This window comes from Coffea arabica, chromosome 2c, assembly GCF_036785885.1.
Source record: "Coffea arabica cultivar ET-39 chromosome 2c, Coffea Arabica ET-39 HiFi, whole genome shotgun sequence".
Taxonomy (NCBI): Eukaryota; Viridiplantae; Streptophyta; class Magnoliopsida; order Gentianales; family Rubiaceae; genus Coffea; species Coffea arabica.
Window position 1 is genome coordinate 18,927,420 of NC_092312.1, and position 20,500 is coordinate 18,947,919.

The 20,500-nt window shown below is 34.5% G+C and overlaps 2 protein-coding genes across 4 annotated transcripts; both read right to left on the reverse strand.

The window, feature by feature from the left end:
• Nucleotides 1-6,825: 6,825 nt before the first annotated feature.
• Nucleotides 6,826-10,637, reverse strand: LOC113726566 (heat shock 70 kDa protein, mitochondrial). The gene is made up of 6 exons (XM_027250352.2): nucleotides 10,415-10,637; nucleotides 9,381-9,457; nucleotides 9,222-9,300; nucleotides 8,567-9,133; nucleotides 7,862-8,482; nucleotides 6,826-7,640 (listed from the first exon to the last, which is right to left on the reverse strand). The coding sequence occupies exons 1-6, from the start codon at nucleotides 10,487-10,489 to the stop codon at nucleotides 7,014-7,016; spliced, it is 2,046 nt and encodes a 681-aa protein (XP_027106153.2). The 5' UTR covers nucleotides 10,490-10,637; the 3' UTR covers nucleotides 6,826-7,013.
• A 1,815-nt stretch (nucleotides 10,638-12,452) lies between these two features.
• On the reverse strand, nucleotides 12,453-17,345 carry LOC113726567 (uncharacterized). Of its 3 annotated transcripts, XM_072074958.1 has the most exons (7): nucleotides 16,992-17,344; nucleotides 16,871-16,906; nucleotides 15,753-16,584; nucleotides 14,747-14,826; nucleotides 13,642-13,906; nucleotides 13,239-13,519; nucleotides 12,453-13,133 (listed from the first exon to the last, which is right to left on the reverse strand). In XM_072074958.1, the coding sequence occupies exons 3-6, from the start codon at nucleotides 16,507-16,509 to the stop codon at nucleotides 13,248-13,250; spliced, it is 1,374 nt and encodes a 457-aa protein (XP_071931059.1). In that variant the 5' UTR covers nucleotides 16,510-16,584; nucleotides 16,871-16,906; nucleotides 16,992-17,344; the 3' UTR covers nucleotides 12,453-13,133; nucleotides 13,239-13,247. The 3 variants fall into 3 exon arrangements, with proteins under 3 accessions (XP_071931059.1, XP_027106154.1, XP_071931060.1); XM_027250353.2 differs by lacking the exon at nucleotides 16,871-16,906; XM_072074959.1 differs by lacking the exons at nucleotides 12,453-13,133; nucleotides 16,871-16,906 and having other exon boundaries at nucleotides 13,235-13,519; nucleotides 16,992-17,345.
• Nucleotides 17,346-20,500: the final 3,155 nt, after the last annotated feature.

Genomic DNA, 20,500 nt, shown 5'->3' on the forward strand with positions numbered 1-20,500 from the left:
TAAGATTGTGTATTTATATAAAATTTTATTTAGAAATAAGCTTAGTAAAAGTAATTTAGTCCAAGGATAATATAGTCCTTCTATTATGATATTAGTATGGCAAATTAGTCAAAAAATTTAAATCAATTAATAGGGGTAAGTCAAAAATTTTAAAATAATAAATAAGGGCAAATTAGTCAAAAAGTTTTAATATAATTAGTAGGGACTAATTAGTCTGTTTATTGTGATATTATTATGTGAGAGTATGGTTAAATAATAGCCGATATGAATTTAAATCGTTCATGAAGGTAAATTAGTCCAAATATTGGTAATATGGACAAATTAGTCAAAAACTTTAAAAATAATTTATAGGGGCAAATTAGTCTATTCATATTATATTATCATGTGGGAGTAGGGTTATATAATTATAAGAGTATAAATTTATATTTTTTGTAAGAATAAATTAGTTTAAAATTTTATCATCCTATTTGTTAGTCATCCCGAAATGACTAATCCCACATCTCTCATAGGATTATTTTAACCCATGAATAAGGAATTAATTCAGTTAGGTAGGATATGTCATCTCATGTATAAAATGCAACAAAACATAAGATGGTACAAGATGATTAATCCAATCTTGTGTCATCCCGTGAACCAAATAGACCTTATAGGATAAACTTCCAAGTTCCAAACAGATCCACTTCATAATCATGGGAGGAAACGTTACAACAGGCCCTAAACTATTCACTTTACATGGTTTCATCCCACAACTATAAATTGTTGTAAATCAGCCCTTGAATTAATAAAAAACTTAATTTACGGACTTTCATCAATTTTAGGCTTTAAATATAATGGAATTGGGGGTAAAATTGACCAAGCAAAAAAAAACCTAATGCGCAATTTAATTAAATTAAGTCAACTAATAACATAGAGTTTAATCATTAATGTTTCTTTCTCTTCTTTCATCTTCCACCTTCTCTAACCCTAATTTGATGAAATAATCAATCAATGAGATCTTTTAGACTATTTTCATGGGTTGATTTTTTTGTTTGGTCGGTTTTGCCCCTAATTTCATCACCTCTAAAAATTGATGACAGTTCTTAAACTAAACATTTTTTTTGTTCAAGGGCTTATGTATGACAATTTGTAATTAAGAGGCCAAAATCATACAAAGACAATAGTTTAGGAGCTATTCGAAAAGTTTCCTCTAATCATAATCATAGGGATAAGGGTAGAAACTTTCTTGCAAGGTTTTTTTTTTTAGGGTTTTAGCATAAACTAATGAATTTTTTTAGGGCCAACACAAAAAAGTGAAATGGTGGCTTATATTTACCAACTATGGGTTCCTTTGATTCATGAGATGATATAGCATTAGATTATTAATCTTATGTCATCCCGTGTTTAGTTGCATTTTATATATAAAATTGTACATCCTACGCAACTGAATTAATCCACCATATTAGGGATAAAATAATCTCATAAGAGAGGGTGTATGAATTGCCCCCAGATAAGTAAGAGGTGTGATGATAACAATTGGGACTTATCTTTACTAATAGAACTAGTTTTGTATCCATTTATTGAATGGGAATTGTTTAAAAATAATAAATTATTTAGTGTAGTTCATAAAAATATTTGCATAAAATACAAACTTATTGTATAATCTATTATAACCTTTCTTAAATACATTATTATGTCCACATTGTTATTCAAAAATATTCTTATAATGTAAATTTAAACATCTAATTCAGTGATTAATAATTCAAAAATGCAAAAAAAAAAAAAAAAAGCATTCGACGATATGATAACATTCAAAAACTTGAAAATAGGCAAGATCAAATCTTAGCTGATCTTCTGTAAACAAAAGAATAGCCAACCCGTTACCAAAATATCAATTTTGGTACTTAATATAAATGACTTAAAGGTTAATATGAAAATAAAAGAAGTCGAATGAAGTATTAATAAAAGATCAGAATTCAGAATTAATTAAGTCATAGGAACACAGTAACCTTCTAAATTTGTTCACGGCTAATAGAAGCAAAACGAAAACATAAGATGTATTTTGCTCTTAAGTCAAAAACATAAAAAATCTAAATAGTTTGATGTATATTACATGACGTGAACTGCTGTATGACAATGAACTTGATGCCTTGCCATTTATATAATCAGTGACACCTTCTTGTTCTTTAGAAGCTTTCTACCAAAGTGTAAAAAAAACATTGAAAACTGCACAAAATTTTTTTAATACCAGAAACCTAGAAAATAAAAAAAAAGTACATTGTTGAAGACAATTAATAAATTGTCAAAGGCAATTAAAAAATCATGTGAAAACACATAGTTTAAAAGATCACTTTTAAATCACTAACCAAAAAGCAATATATGTTATACTTGAATTGAAGAGTGAATCCATAAATTGAAATAACAAATTAATTACAAAAACCTTGCCAGAAATAAAAACCAAACTGTAACTTTTGAAAACTTATTTAGAAAATTCAAATTCAATGACCTAACTATGAAGAAGGTGTAGGAAATTGCATTGAAGGGAATAAAAACGAAGTTCCAAATCCGGTCCTTGCATTGAAGTAAAAAAAAAAACTTTCCAAAAAAATTGGTGGAAAAGTGTAAACATTTTCACTGCTTGATAAAGTGATGAATAATAGATCGATAACCATATATATGAGTAAAAATGTAGAGTATCCATGATAGCGATAATCTAATAAAGATAATCTAATATTTGAATTGATATTTTGAACTTTTGAGTTGAATATGAGACAAATAAAAACATAATTCAAAATTATTTATACTAATTCCCAGGAAATTTAGACTTGACGATTAGGGTTAAGGAAAAAAAATGTGAAGGAATGGAAGAGATAATTATGGAAGGATTATCTAGAATTGTAAATGCAAGAGAAAAAAGAGGGATGGAATAACGTAGATTATTATGGGGCTAACTCATAAAGCTCGTTGCACCTACTTGTCCTGTTGTTAATCCATGTAGGAAAGAGACAAAATAAAAAGATAAGGATGAGAATACGACTTTATTATATATATATATATATATATATATATGTGATAATATTTTTTTTAACAACTACATAAACCTACTCCCTCACTATAATATTATCTAAATTTTTGACTAATTTTCCCCTATTAATCACATAGTAAATTTTTGGATGAATTTGTCCCTACTGATTAAAAATTATATTTTGGACTAATTTGCCATATTAATGATATACCATAATTTTAGACTGATTTACCCATGCCACTAACAAAACTAAACTTTTTGCTTATTTCAGACAAAACCATAATTTCGGACAAAGTTGCCCCTTGTAATAAAAAAATTATGTTTTGAACTAATTTGACTATTTTAATGAAATAACTAAAATTTGGACTAATTTACCCCTATTATTAATAAATTAAAATTTTGACTAATTTGGCCCCGCTAAAATTTTAGACTGTGTTACCTTCGTATCTTCTTGGTCAAATTTAATTCATAAAATGTTAGACATGTAGATTGAGACACGTGAACCCATTGATAAGATCGATCTCTTCACATAATAAAAAACTCATATGTTGATCCGAATACGGACCACATGAAGCTCCCATTTATGTGGTGCTTACTTGTATATATACATATATATATATATATATATATGTGTGTGTGTGTGTGTGTGTGTGTATGCATACATGTATATAAACTTTTTACAAGTTGAGTTTGGGTTTATCAAAACCTAAACACCCTTAATTATAGGTTTGTTAAAAAGGGTATTTTGGTTTATAAGTAAGTAATCTTACTTCATCCTATTTCCAACCAAACACATGATAAGGTTATTTTCTAATATATCCAGTCTAATATAAAGCCAACCAAATGCTCGATAACAAGATTACTCGTTAGAGAATGACTCAATTTATGATGAATAATCTAAAAATAAGTAATCCCCTCTCGTCCACTCCATGAACCAAATGCACTCTAAATCTAAGGATTTTGATTAATTTATAGAAGCAAATAATTGCATAATGTTCAAATGTTGTGCGAAATTAGACGAAAATATAGAAACAATTTTATATAGATCCATTGCGATTACATAAACATAGGTAGAAGAGCTTTCAACATAGTTTTCTTTTTCTTCTTGTTTTGGTCAGAATTTTAGCTTAGACTCATCAATTTTTTTAGAGATAAAAAAAATTGACAGTAAAGCGTTAGCTTATATTTACGAGGCAAGTCTAAGGATTTTAACTAACTAAATCGAAATAATTGCATCATGTTAAAATCTTGTGCCAAGTAGATGAAACTGTTAAAACAACTTTACCCATTAAATATTGATGATGGTTTATTAGTGGTCAAAGTTACATTTTTTGAAATTACAAATCCTTAGTTCAGATCTTAATCTTACTCTATATTAGTTTTCTTAGTATTCATCCTACCAGAGTTATTAGTTGATACCTTATGTATTGATTCCACAATTGTGGGTTATTTGTAAGTGGTAATCACAAAAATAAAATAAAATACTTGACTTGTATTGTGCTGTAGCTTTTGTTCAAATTCTTAACACTAAAAAGTTACGAATTAATCCTGAAATTGTAAATAACATTAGGTACCAACCAAAATCTTGACATAATTTCAATAAGGATTACATGGCAATAATTGAATGCTGATTTTATGGTTTAGATGCCAACACTACAAATTCGCTTGATAAAATTGAAATCTAAAATCTGAGATTAAGAAATTTTTTTGTTTAAAAAGAAAAAAATTTTAAAAGTTTTTGCTTCTAAAAAGAAAAAAAATTATTTTAAATGCGAGAAAATGTATTTATTAAGAAAAATTACATTTAACTATTAATTGAGCTCACAAATACCCTAAGATATAGTGATAAAGAAAAGATTTATAAGGATAAACTTGACACCTTGCAAATCTGGACATTCTACGATGAAGTTGAAAAGAGTTTTCCTGAAATTGTTTTTGTGCAAAGTGATTCCAAAAAAAAAAAGTTACAATGAGTATTTCAAGGAGAAAGAGCTTTCTCACTTAAATGATCGGTACCAAACTTGGAATAGAATGAATAAGTTGAAAAGATGTTTCTTTTCAGGCCATTCATGCATACCAAACACGGGTTAAATGATAAGTGAATAATCTATTAATTATATTTTGGAGTAAGTTTTGTTTAGAAAATTCATTGTCATTTTATTAATTCAAATGTTTTATTTTTTGTTAAATTACTGAATCGTTAAGCACTAAATTTGATACACTTGATTATATATCATATTAAGTGAAAACTGAATAACCTATCACGTATTTTTTGGAGCAATTTTTGCTTAAAAAATTTATTACCATTTAATTAATTTAAATGTTATAATATTTTGTTATCAAATACATCTACATATATTAAAATCTGAACCATTAAATTTAAATGATGAATTGAATTATTAAACAGGCTGTTTCATACCGTTAAACTTCTTACACTATTTCCTAATCACGTGGTACGTGAGCTCCTCACCAACAACTCCAAATTGTCTTTTTTTTTTTTTTAAAACCAACAAACAATTAAGAATTATCAATTACAGTCATCCTTGATAAAGGCAAGCTATGTCGTCCAAAACGGAGGCTCCAAATTGTAATTTTAGGCAAGAATGACAAAAAGGATTTTGGTGTTTTTGCTTTGCTTTCCACCTTAGACATAGCATGATGTATATTTTTTGAGAGGGATAATATCAAAAACCTCCCTTAAAGTTTGTCTTAATATCACTTGACACCTCTGAGGTTTTAAAAATATCACTTACCTTCTATTGTAATTGTAAAAAGACTATATTAACCCTCACTTGATACATAATTCACATATCAAATAAATGCACCTCAAAAAAAAAAAAAAGAAACAAAAGTCACTTTCTTCCCTTTTCCTTTTTTCCAACATTCTCTCTTACTCATTTTTTGGATGACTATTCAATATTTTATTTATAAATTATAATAAATTAAATTTTATTTATCTTTTACTTTTTGTGATTACGATAAAGTGGGATATAAATTATTTACTTATTTTGAGTTAATTCTTATAATGATCAGTACAATTTAAAGGCATGGACGCTAGTTGAGAAGAAGTTGAAAAAAAAAATACAAAGTTAATAAGAAATCAATTTTGAATATATAGAATTAAATTGGTAGAAGTGTATATTTTGTAAATATCTTTTTTATTTTCAAATTTACATTTTTATGAGCTATAGCGTTATGATGCATAATACTAATAGAGATTGTTTTATAAGTAATAGATTTTTTTAAAGTGAACAAAGTGATTAGAAATTATTTTATTTAGCAAGCATGAGGATAATTTAGAATCTTTAAAAAATTTGTTATACAACTAACAAAAATAAGGAATGTAAAAGATATTTTTAAAACTTTAAAGATGCCAAATGATATTAAAAGAAACCTTATGGGAGGTTTCTAATATCAACCCTTTCTGACAAAGGGACCATTGTTGGATACTGTTGAAAGGCAGGGGAATAAATTATGAAAAATTCTCCGGTCCATTTTGAATACTATTTTTTAAACTTTTATCCTGAGATAAAAATAATAGTTAAAATTTTAAATACTTTAATGATATTTAATCTTAAGATCAATAGCACCTCTTTCACCGTCCAATTCTAAATTTCGATATGACACCCAAAAGAAACTTTAAAATTTCCCCGTAACTATGTGCCAAATAAGCCTCACATTTTTTCCATAACCATCACACGCACGAAAGATTTTTTATCGAACCGACACCACGTCAATTGACATGTCCATCCAGAAACAACATATTTATTGACGCGATAACCACACCACCAGGGCCTACTTCATTAGCAAATGGGTGCTGCGACTGCAAAAATCTCACTTAGCAATCTACCACTGAAGTTTTGGACTTCACAAGATCAATTAGTGCTTCCAGTACAGCCAAAGCTAAGCTTCCAAGTTTAAATACAAAACGGATTTCATTAACTTCTACTCCGTAAACAAGAAAAAACCTTTGAGAGCAATCTCATATTCGCCTCCTACCATTATCAGCAATCTACTTCTTCACCTCTTCGTATTCTGCTTCAGTGGCCTGGTCACCACCCTGAGAACCTCCAGAGGCAGAACCACCTGATTGACCTGAACCAGACATGTGTTCTCCAATCTTTGAAACAGCTTTGTTTGCAGCATCAAGCTTTGCTTTGATCTCATCGGCGTTGTCATTTTGCAATGCAGCTCTCAAATCTGACACCGCTGCCTGAATTTCAGACACCACTTCAGCTGGAACTTTGTCCTTGTACTCACTCACGCTCTTCTCTATGCTATATATGGCGGTGTCTGCCTGGTTTTTAAGATCAATTAATGCCTTCCTTTCTTGATCCTTTTGCGCATGCACCTCAGCTTCCCTGACCATCTTCTCAATTTCAGCCTCTGATAAACCACCAGATGAACGGATGGTGATCTGCTGTTCTTTACCAGTGCTCTTGTCCTTGGCGGACACCGTGACAATGCCGTTTGCATCAATATCAAATGTGACCTCTATCTGAGGCATGCCCCTCGGTGCAGGTGGGATACCCACAAGTTCAAACTCCCCAAGAAGCTTATTGTCCGATGCCATCTCTCGCTCTCCTTGCAGTACTTTAATACCCACTTGGGTTTGGTTGTCAGCAGCAGTTGAAAACACCTGAATGACAAAGGCAACACTGCAGTCAAAAACCAGAAAGCCACGTCTAGCTGCATCATGACCCAGTGCTGGTCTAAACAACCATACAAGGTGCAATAATTGTGCAATGATAACAAGACATCTAAAACATAATAAGACAATTATACATCTTCAACAAACTATTAACATCATTCACAATAATTTTCTAACTGATAGAACCCAAAAAAAAAACCTCAACTCACCGAGCTTTTCTTTGTAGGAATAGTTGTGTTCCTGTTGATCAATCTAGTAAAGACACCACCTAATGTCTCGATACCAAGTGAAAGGGGAGTGACATCCAGAAGCAGGAGCTCCTTAACATCACCACGAAGTATTCCACCCTGGATTGCAGCTCCCATGGCTACTGCCTCATCAGGATTCACACCTTTGCTTGGGCTCTTACCAAAAATCTCTGCTACCACTTCCTGTACCTTCGGTACCCGAGTCATTCCTCCAACTAGTAGTACCTCATCAACCTCGTTACTAGACACACCAGCATCCTTTATACAATTCTTGCAAGGTTGTCGGGTCCTTTCAATCAAGTGATTAACTAAAGTCTCAAACTTTGATCTCGTCAATGTGATGTTCAAATGCTTTGCCCCAGACGCGTCAGCTGTAATAAATGGCAAATTAATTTCAGTCTGGGTGGTTGATGAAAGCTCTATTTTAGCTTTCTCAGCTGCTTCTCGGAGCCTTTGCAGGGCAAGCCTATCTTTTGTCAGGTCAATTCCTTCATTTCCCTTGAACTCACTAACCAAAAATTCCAACAGAGCGTTGTCAAAGTCCTCTCCTCCCAAAAAGGTGTCACCATTGGTTGCTTTGACCTGCTCACAGAATAGAGTCATTTGGAACAGATTCAGCAGATTAAAAAGCTGAAGAGAATTTTAGCAGAAAAAGCTAATATTTACCTCAAATACACCATTTGCTATCTCCAAGATGGAAATATCAAATGTGCCACCCCCAAGATCAAAGACCGCAACAAGACCCTCTTTGTTGTTGGAACCATAAGAAAGTGCAGCAGCAGTCGGCTCATTGATAATTCTTTGGACATCAAGACCAGCAATTCGCCCAGCATCCTTTGTAGCCTGTCTTTGAGCATCATTAAAATAAGCTGGAACTGTAATCACAGCTTTGTCAATTGTCTTGCCCAGGTAGGCCTCTGCAGTTTCCTTCATCTTAGTCAGAACAAAGGCTCCAACTTGGCTAGGAGAGTACTGCTGCCCATTAGCTTCAACCCAGGCATCTCCATTTGGAGCCCTAACAATCTTGTATGGAACCATCTTCATTTCCTTCTGTACTTGTAGATCATCAAATCGTCTCCCAATCAAACGCTTGGTCCCAAAGAGTGTGTTGTTAGGGTTGGTGACTGCTTGACGCTTGGCTGGTGTACCAACGAGTAACTCTCCTTTCTGGTTAAAAGCAACCACTGATGGTGTAGTTCGAGATCCTTCAGAATTCTCAATCACTTTGGGATTCTGCATAATGAATGAAAGCATCAGCAACCATCAAAACATAGCCTCCACGAGGACTAAGAATTAAAGCTTCAAGTAGTATAAAAATTACCTTGCCCTCCATAACAGCTACACAAGAGTTTGTTGTACCCAAATCAATACCAATTACTTCATTTCCTAGGGGTTTCGAGCTAAAAAAGATGAAACAAAATGCAAGTTTAGAAGATGTGATTCAAAGGAGCACATATATAGACTTGGTTAAAGCAACTACCTAAACGGTCTGGTGAGACTTGCCCAATTGGAGCTTGAATTGGCTGAAATCCATGCTGACTTGGTGTTGCCAACCAACTGCCAATGCCACCAAAAATTTCAAGCTTAAAACCAACTCAACAACCCACATGGATACAAAATGCCACGCCAATCACAAAAAGAATAAATGTATGCAGAAATTAGCATCAGTAAAAGCATAGTTTTTTTTTCTTCGTCTGTTAAAACATAGTTTCCTCAAAAGCCAGACCAAACTTGTGTGGTCCAACACACAAATGCTTTATAGAGTTCCACGGCAATGCTGGCAAGTTGTGTGAACATGTCAATACTAGAATGTTCCTCACAAGAAATCACAAAAATCACGTTTTGTTCTTCAACCCAAGGCAAAAGTGGAGATTTTAAGTTCCAACTGTCCATATGCACAAAAACCACCCCGTGCACACAACTACTAACACCACTGTGGAGGTATGTTGCGGAGAATTTTGAGGGCAGAATACAGAAAAAAGACAATTATTGCACTACTTAAACACAACATGGCATAAATCAATTTTAAGGATTCCCAACATAGCTCGTTTATCAATCCAAGTCTTAATTACATTCTTGACAACTCCATAGGAAAAATATCCAACCTTGACAGACTTCACCCCGGAGGAACTTTCCGCTATCAGTAAGCACATGAACACATATTCATTTCAACCAACCGAAATGGTTAAAACCACACAAAAGCTATAACCTTACCATAACCTTGAGGCATAATAGATTTAGGAAGGACGAGAGATTAACTAACTTGAAAGAACCAAATGAAAATCTCAGCTGGTGCACAAACGGCAACAGACAGGAAACTGGAAGGCAGTAACACATCAAAAACTACATGTAATACCCAAAATTGACCACAGGAACACAACAAGGAAAAAACCCCTAATAAAACATGAAATCAAACACAAAAAGTAACAAATTTATGGGGGAAAAAGAAAAAGAAACTACAAGTAAAAAAAGTGACGATCGGAGAGAAGAAAAAGGTTGGGGGAAGAGAAATACAGATTTATAAGCAGAGATTGGAGCGGAAGCAAGTTCACGCCGACGAAGGGATCTAAGCAAGACAGCGGTAGCCATTGAGAAGATATTGATCAGAACCCCAGGCCCTGCTTTTCTTTTCTTTTTTTTTTCTTTTCGTTTCTCTAGCTGTTCTCTGTTTTCCGTTTCTATACCCCAGGAGGAGAGGGTTCTAGGGTTTAGGGTTTATGAAGTGGAGAAGAAAATGAGGACGACAGCAGGAGCGGAGGCGGATAAAGAAAAACACTAACAAGCGGGGAGGATACTGTTTTGTTCACTGATGAAAAAAAAAAGTAAATAGAAAATAATGGGTTAAGTGGTGGTGCGTACGTATGGGGTTGTACTCCGCGGTACAACGAGAAGGTTCTAGATGCGTGTCGCCGGTAACCTTCACCCATGCATTTCCCAGCTTTGCCGATAAGCCACGATGTCGTTTTGACTTGGCGGTATATTTTGTTGGTGTTTTTATCAAGTTAGACTTCTTCGGTGGTTTTATGATGTAACAGCTGAACGATGTAATAGAATAGAGGTGTAAATTTTATAACTCTTTGTAAATTTCTTGTACTTGCAATAGAGGCGTACTATTCATGTGATTTTCATATATAATAATTATGTGTCTGTTGTTAAGTTTTACAAGTAGTTCACGTGGAGTTACGTCTTATTCAAAAAATGTTACATCATTCAAAACAGTTATTATTAACAACCGTTGCTCCGTTTTGTAATAAATTTTTAATAGTGTCACTTTTTTTAATTTTCTGTGACATTTGTCAACCCATTTCAAAATTTTGATTAAAATACACTGAAATTAATTTTTTTCCCCTTAACATTGCACCTTTCCTTTTTTTTTGTTTTGACAAAAAGTTACCCTTCTCTAAATTAGGAAATATTAGTGATAACTTTCAAAGTTTAGGAATACGGTCAAAAACCTAGTAGTATTACAAAAAAACGATGAAAGGATAAGGTGAGAAAAAAAAGGAGGTCTGCCTTCTATAATTGGGTGTTTGTCCTTTTCAAAAAGAAAAAATATATAATTGGGTATTTGTCAAGCATTACCCAATCTCTTTTTTTTTTCGACAATAGGCATTTAACGGAAAAAAAACTAAACTACACTCAGGACAAACCAAAGAAAGTCTCACTCAACTTAAGGGGAGATCCACAGAACTTCACCATCCAGGCAATTACTGACTGGAGGGAAGTTCTGAGAACCTTAAGTCTTACTACTCACTCATACTAAGTTTCGACGTGGGACAACTCCTAAGAGGAGCACTCATCCTTTTTATCAAGAGCACACTCTCACAAGACCTCGCAAAGCTTTTTGTTTTTTTCGACAATAGGCATTTAACAGGGAAAAAGTTAAACTACACTCAAGACACATCAAAGAGACGCTCACTCAACCTAAGGGGGATTACCCAATCTCTCTTCAGTTGAAGCTTTTCATCCCGCTTCTTCCTTTTCTTTTCATAATTCCTTTTGCACAGCAACAAGGTTTTCATTTCTTTTTGTTGCCTTCTTAATTTTTTTTTTGGTAGGCAGGGAAAAATATTTGTTCCAGTGGATTCGCTGAAAGTTGACAGCATTCCAGAAATAAAGAAGAAAAGGAATAGCAGCTCCTGTAATACACGCACATTTTTAGACATAAATAAATCAGGTCATATGCAATCGTGGGAAGTTTTAGACCGCCTGGATTGGGAGATCCTCGTGTCCTCCTCATCATCACTAGCACACTTAATAATAACATACATTTCCACCCAATTATGCGATTAAGCCGCGAGGGGAAGTGCCTAAAAGAATAAATGATGCAGCAACCAAAGTATGAGATGGAGATGGGGAATTGAATCATCCCATTAACAAAATGGAACCTGGGAAAGTTTCTTGAAATCATGTACTCCCATCCTCAAGTATTACAGCTCCAGCAGAGCAGAGAAAAGGAAAAGGGCAATTGCTTACAAAATTTTTTTCTGGTCATATATCAAAGCGAAAACACATTCTATCACCATTCAATACAAACCAAAGACAGTACTAGTGTTTAGAAGATAGTCAACTTCAAATGTCAGCGAACCTGGCTGTCAGTACATTCTCATTAACTCCATTTTGGGAGTTGCCTGTTATGTTAGTAAGTTACAAAGATACTCCTAAAACACCATAAAAGGGACGGTAATGCAAAGAGAATCAGCCAGCAAAACTGCCAAACCCATGCGTAGCAACTACCATGCTGCTTGCTGCATCACAAGAACATCATGAGAAATTTTTTCTCATCAACTTCTTTGGTATTCTTTCTCTGTCTGTCTTCTACATTTACCATCTTATAAAGGATCCTGGAGAACAATGCTAAGATCTTCAAACTACTTAATATCCAGAATGAATAAGAAAAAATAACAACAGCAAAACTTCAAGAGGTGGTTCTAAACTCGTATAAGCTAAAATTCTAAATTGAGTTAAAATCTACTTCCCCTGCAATGCTGTATCTTTCCAGAAACTAAAAGAAAAGAATCTCTATACAAACATCCACAACCTCCAGAAGATGGGAGCTGCCTTCAACTGAAAACAAGATCTCCCTCCAGGCTAAAAATAGGATCAGGGTGCAGATTTCTGTTATTAACATGCACCAACAATTCAGTAACTTGCTCAAAGCAATTTGCTGAAAGGAGAAATACAGCGCCTTGAACCAGCAACCAGCTCAAAGTAGAAGGGAGTAAAATTTTTCCTGAAAGAGAAATCAATCAATTTAATTAGAACAAAAGAAATTCACCTAAGAAAGAATTAGTCAAGTGACCACTGGAGTGGCAACTCTAAAATGACACTGCCTTACACTTCGATGTCAAAACAGCCGAAGGTAGCCTCCTCTTTCTGTTCTTTCACCAACTGATGTGGTTCTTCTAAGGAAGGATTTCCTGTTGAGAGACCAACTTCTCCTCATGGCCCGTCTCCTCCGCCACGCCATTATGCGACTGTAAAGGGCAGGGAAAATGAAACAGAGGAGAACAAGCCCTAGCATAGCCACACACAGCAACATCACATTACGGAACCCATCTTTCAACTCTGGTCTACTTTGTGCAGTCCAGGGTACCCCTCCCACATTCATCCCGAACACTAATATTTAACATCCACAAACGTTGGTTAGTGTTAGGTGCTGGAATATACAAAGATAATAGTACACCAAATTTCAATAGCACTGCATACAAGAAAAATCAAAGTCTGTATGAATGTCTGACCTCCAGTTATTACTGATAAAGGAAGAAATATGATGGAGAGGAATGAAAGATAGTATAATTTCCTGTTTATCTGCTCAGCCTGCCAGCTGTCCAGACCTTGTTGAATTGCACTGACACGATTGGCTATGAAGCCAACATTCTCCTTTAGTCTCCTAAGGCGTCCAACAAGCTCTTCAAGGGAATTAATGTCTTCATTAGCAAACCAATCTTTTGAAGCACACTTTTCCTTGACACGTGGAAAAACTTGCTGCCCATGTGCAATTACCTGCAGATCCAGTAAAGAAAATGGAAACCATAAGACACATAAAAACAATTGGTCTTTAGATGCCAAGTTACTCTCATAAAAATAAAAGACATCCAATGCTTAGTTGAATTAATCCCATAAGCAAATTGTTACAAGTAAACAGCAGTTAAATTTGAATTTCTAAGGAAATATGGCAACAAAATTGATCTGAAATTGGAAATCTAGATTAGACAAGCCTTAGAATGCTCTTGGCAAGATCTCAGCCACAGGCACTTAAATCATGTCTACTCCACTTGCTTAAATAGCATTTATAACCATAAACTAGGTAAGCTGTAGGACCTCCCTATGACCACAAAGGAATAATTCCCCTGTAAGTCTGCAGTCTCATTGTCAGATTGATCTTTATTCGTTTTCCATCAGTTAGAAATGCATGCTTCTTACAAGGAGGGACTTGAACTTTGTTGTTAAAATAGCCTTATACTCCCAATTACACTTTCAATAATATTGGGCTTATTATAGAGGCAACCACTGATTTATAAGGAATAAAACATTCATGCATTTGTGAAAGAGGAAAACAGCTAATATAATGATAAAATAATTTCCAAAATTAGTTACTTCAATCTCGACCAACAGGCTTCATTTGTCATTAATTTAGCAGATCCAAGCTCAAGAAGCTAAGTTAAGCTTTGCTCAAATTTTGATCCCTCTTAATCGTAAAAGAGGAAGCTTTTTTTCTTATAAGCTTGACAAATTTTACAAGAAATCTTGATTTTTTCCTGCATGCTCTCATCTTTCCATTCTAGTTTTCATGTTTTAATTAAACTCTGAGATTCTCAAAGCATGAACTAAATTCGATCCTACCTGCAGGAGACGCTGCAAATCAACATGCATTTTCGGGAATCTTCTGTCATCAAGCATTTGTTTCTTCAGAGCAAAACCACCTGCATTTTATTGAAGGATGGCTGAGTAGACCTATCATGAAAATTAGGATTAATAGAATCAACATATCATCAACAAAATTTCTAATCTATGAACAAAGTTTTGCTTCAAGCTCCTCTTTTATCTTAGATTCACCTATTACCACAAAGACCTAGCAACAGGTATTAAAGATCCTTAGCATTGTCAATTTGGGCATCAATCCATAGATATAGATAAAAAGCATTAGCATTAGGAAAGCAAAGCTTGAGCCACTCAAGATAAGAAATTGTATTTACATTCATGGAATAGTCACAACTTCAGAATAATTTTCTAACTACCAATTGCCAAAAAACTTAGCCAAACATTCTACTTCCAACAGATTGTTAGCTGTTTAAGTTGGAAAAAAAATAGAGTTAGGTCCAACTTGAAAAACAAATTGGTAGTACCTTAAAAAGTTCACAGTAGAAACCAAAGAATCTGTCAAGTATATATGTGAGATTTAGTACTAACATTTATGCCAGCCTTATTATGGTGGTAAAATAGACAACAATTCTGACATGCTGTGATTCTGACAACTAGAAATTAGAAAATAAACAAAGAAATTTAAAAAAAAAAAAAAGCAATTATATCAGTTGAACGGAATAATAATTTTCTGAATCTTCTAATAAATTCCAGTTTTGAGTGTCTGCTGGGATAGTTATCTAGATTCAGAAGATAAAACCCGCAGCAAGCAAGAAGTTCATCCTGAATACTGGCAAGGAAGTCTAAAAGTTTCTCCCCATCAAGAACTGAGGTACCATTCAACAGAGGTATCCGTAAGTCAGAATGATGATCACAATTTGCTACTGAATCATAAGTCAACAACAACAGATTAGTAGGTGGCATAATGCGCATGGAAACTCTTAGTATCATGGCCTTGCACATCGTATAAGTTTTATGTGTAACATACCTCTGTCCAATTCAAGCTCCAATGAATCCAACTCGATCTCAAGATTTGTCACAACATCTTGAAGATGATCCACATGTGTATCAACAATGTGAACAACAAGGTTTGAAACAGATTTGGGCACAGGATTATCAGCTTCCTCAGAGTGATTCATTGTCAGTAGAAAATCAAGAACATGCTCCCCGATCACAATCCCATTCCTCTGTTTTTGTTCACCTCTTGTATAATTAGGACTCTCCAATGCAGGAATCTCGGAGAGAAGAGATTCATTCGTTGGTGAAAAACCTAATCTTGGAACACGCCCTAATGACACAGTAATAACTGAATTTTGCGTAACTCTTGCAGCAATCCTAAATGTAAATTTGCTGGAGGAAGGTCCAGGTGAATTAACCCTAAATACTAGAGCTCCATCAACATGCCCACAAAATGGTCCATTGCTAACAAGTGAGAGAATGTCCTGGAGCTTTAGAGGTGGGCAAAGTACATCAATAAGGTACTGTGCAGATTGAGAAAGTTTTTGATTTCCCTTAGGAAGCTCCACATGGAACCAACAGAATTCCTTTCCTCTACCCTCTGCAAGATCCCATTCCTTGTTATAGTAATTCCCTTCGCCATCAAAGATGTAAGCTTTCTGCCTCACTGCACCCGGATAACGTAAGCTGTAGAAATGATTATTTCTAACAGGCATATCTGGCGATGGCTCCCTATCCAATTCGTCTGCCTCCATATCTGCATTTAGCCCTCCCCCAGTAAGCTCCATATATTTCGTCGACCACTGACAAATGGGGATACGAAAGCTCCAATGTGCTAAGCACTCGTATAACTTGACGCCCTTCTGCAGTTTAAAGTAAAAATACGAATCAAAATGTCACTTCTATCGTATATTCCCCCAGCCTATTCAAAATCTAAAATCTAACTTACGTGAATCTAACACACCCACTTATAATCAAATCAAGAATTTCATTAACCGCTGAAAATTGAAACTCTATGATTAAATGCATCTTTTAGGGTCTATCCACCCTCAAATCAGCTACCTTTTTTTTTTTTTTTTTTTTTTTTATCGATAAGCATGTAAAATAAGAACAATTCAACTATTTTAAAGCAAGCCCTTCATTCTTCACCTAGAAAAATGCTCAATTGATCTAAGCACCCAAGTCCTGAAATGACAACCAAGATTAAGAACACATTAAAAGAAAAAGGTAAAAGTTAAACAATAAGCACGAAAAGAGCCCATAAACTTACGACTCTTGAGATGGGATTCTAATCTGCAATTGCCAAATGCTGTCTTTCTTCGGATAGACGATAATGTCAATTGGGCAAACGTCAAAAGAAAAAGCCAAGACAAGGAGGATGACACAGCAGAATAAATCCAATAAAGAATGACAAGAAATGTTCAACGCTTTGTGGTTCATGGGGGGTTTCCCTGAAACTTCATCGTTCCACATAACTGTGGATAAAAATTTGAATTGTGTTATATTTAATAGTAAATAGCTGGATGATATAAAGCATCCCCACTGGCCAGTATTATTAAATATTGGATAATCATTTCATCTTCTCTTAACAAATAAGAAGAGCCCTCTTCATTAAGTTAATTTCCCTGTGCTTCTACCTTTTTTATTTATTTGGCATACGGTTCAGTTGGTTGTTGACCAAGGGAATCAGTTAGTTAAAGTGATTTTCGCCCCTTTTCTTTTTTTTTTTTTTTTTGTTTGGTCTGAGATAATTTCATCTCATTTCATTTTTTTAACTCAAAAAATACATCATTTATCCTAAAATACTTTTAAAAAAAATTAAAATTAATAATAATTATTATTTTTTTTAAGAGTAAGTAGAAGGTTCCAATTCAACACATCTCGCTTGCACTCAAAGAAAAATACTTACCCTTATGTGCATCCATTTTTACAATTTTTAGAATCTATAATCCTTCACAACTTTTGATGGAAAATATATTTCGAGTTCCGTTATTGCCCAAATTTTCTCTCTTCGGCCTTTCTTGTTGGATGAAGAGCCCTACCTACTCAGATGGTGGCGCATGTCTTTCAGATTTCAAGTGCTTTTGAAGTGACGATGATGACCAAAAAAGAAAAAGAAAAAGAAAAAAAAAGTCCTAAAATTATTGGGCCTGCATAATTTCTTTTGAAAGGGTTGGTGCCCAATAACTTGGTACTATATTTTTCGGAAGGCTCTGCGGGCCAATGACCGCATAGTTATTGGCCCATAAACCTAGCCAATGAGTCAGACGTGACGTTAGTCACTGTTGGTTAGTTATGGGCTGAAGTCGGTGTTTAGTAGGACTGGATCAATGGATCAATGTGGAGTATGAGGAGTTGTCCATCTCACACTTACCGTATGACCTGCACTATTAACCACTCAAAGTCCACAGGGAAAAAGAAAAAAAAAAATCTAGAGCAATTTGTGACAAAATTACTATTCTTTAATTCCTGGTTAGTTATGCATTCATCTGTCACAATTACTATTGTCAGAAAACAAGAAAAATTGGAAAACTATAGCAATTCCTTCCCTAAAACCAAAATCGAAAAAAAGATATTATGAGCAGGAAATGTGAGTTGATTCCATCACTTCGTAATTTGTACGGTAATAAAATACGACTCAAAGTCGTGGCAAATTTATTTGCTTCTAATTAATAAACCATTGATGGCTGAACATAGTTATTGAATAGTTATTAAATTTGATCTAATTTAGCAGTTGAACTATTTGACCCAGTGATTTGGGCAGGATCAAATTCCTAGTTTGACCGAACAGGGAATGGCTTCGGTCAGACCTAGTGTAATTTGCTTGACTCAGCAGTTTAACCAAGAATTGAGAGATTGGAAGAGTTCTCCATTGGGCGGGATCAATCAAATTCGGCCTTGACTTAGCTAAATTGATTCAATCAAATCTAAGGCAATTCGCTTAGCTTAGCGATTTAACCGAGAATTAAGAACTCGGATGAGCTCTTCGCGGCTTGATCAATCTTAAACTAGGCATTGGGCGGGATCGATCAAATTCTCCATGACTGGAATAGAGGATTCCCTTGATTTTTCTTGCGAAGGTGCATATTCAAAGTCGTCGTGCGATATTCCCTCTTTTCTTCTCGATTCATGCAGAAGTCTTACAAAAGGCTGTAGCCGAAATCTATACCGCTGGACCAAAAGTGAGGATGGTAGGAAAAAAGATTCAGGAATTGGGCATCAGTTCACTGACTCGGGCGGATGATGCAATTGGACGTTGAAAGTTGCAGCCGGACAGCCGAATTCTCCCTGTAGCTATTCACATTTGCCACTTGTATGATAAGCATTGCCAGTTCAACTTAGCAGTAATCACATTAGAAAAATGAAAAGCAAACAAAAATTGATAGAGACCCCTCGGGTTGGCTCCGCTGGTGTCGGGGGTGTCTCCTTAGGTCATGGTACAGTGTGATCGCGATTCGATCCCTGTTTATCGTCTCGTGTCTTCTGGGAGGTAGGGGCACAAGCGAAGTGGAAATAGTAGGGCCCGAAAATATAATCCCAAACTAACATATAAGAGTCGTTAATAATGACAGTACATGCAGACAAGTCCATACTACTACTGTACCTGTTCCTCGATCGGGTTCATGCAGATAATTATGAAGCCTTGGTTGGTTTCGTGATAGCTACTCGCTGCGTGCTACAAAGACATACCTACTTCCATTTTCACGCAAATAAAAAAAATGGAAGTCGAAGTAGCTAGAGCATCAATTGTTCTTTCTAATTTTCTCATATATTTTACTCTATTAATACTAGTTTTGGTGTTAAGAAATCGAAGTCGAAGTAGTTACAGCATGCATTGTTCTTTCTTAATTTCCTGATACATTCCTCTACTAATACTAGTTTTAGTGTTATGTTTAGTGCTCCAACTAGAACATTTGACTAATAGCTTACCATATTTGTTGATAAAGATGCACGTTAAATTTGGATACAATTAATAAGTTGATAAACCAATTACCCTTATAAAAAAAATAAATGAATTTATAATAAGGACAAACACAAAAACAAAGCAAACTATCTTAGGCCTTGTTTGATAACGTAATTCAGTACTTAAATTTAATATATTCAGACGCGTTTAATAACAAAAAATTGAACATCTAAATTAATCATGTGCCACTGAATTTCCTGGTCAAAACTTGCTTTCAAAAATAAATGATAAACTATTCACTTACCACTGAATTAAATATACACTTAAATATATTTGATTTAATACTTAACGATTCAATAATAATTTAATTGATTCAAACTTTAGATTTTAATTTTTAAATTTCAATTTTATCAAACGCAACCTTAATCAGACTTGCAAAGTCGTACTCGGGGATGGCTTCATCAAATTTGGGCCTAATTCCAAAACTAAGAATCTTGTGTTTGCCGGTCTAAAAGATGCACATACCATTTTTTTTTTCTTTTTTTCAAGCCCAAAGGACTTTTGATATTTGGACAAACCTAAATTCCGTGAAAATCCATAAAAGCCGGCAACTTTTGAGGGTCTCACAGAAGACTTATCTACTCTACCCCAAAGCCCGATGTAGGATATCAACCTCCACAATGAGCCTGCCCCGAAGGGCGAGACCTAACTAGACCCGATACTAAGAAAGGTGCACATACCATTTGATTTACTAAGAAAGGTGGCAAGACGTGGGGGTAGATGCCGGAATAGAGAATCTCATCTCCCCAACGATGAAATGTCAGGAGTAATGCTTGTCAGTGTCAGAAGGTCTCAAATCCTAAACCCTAAAAAGT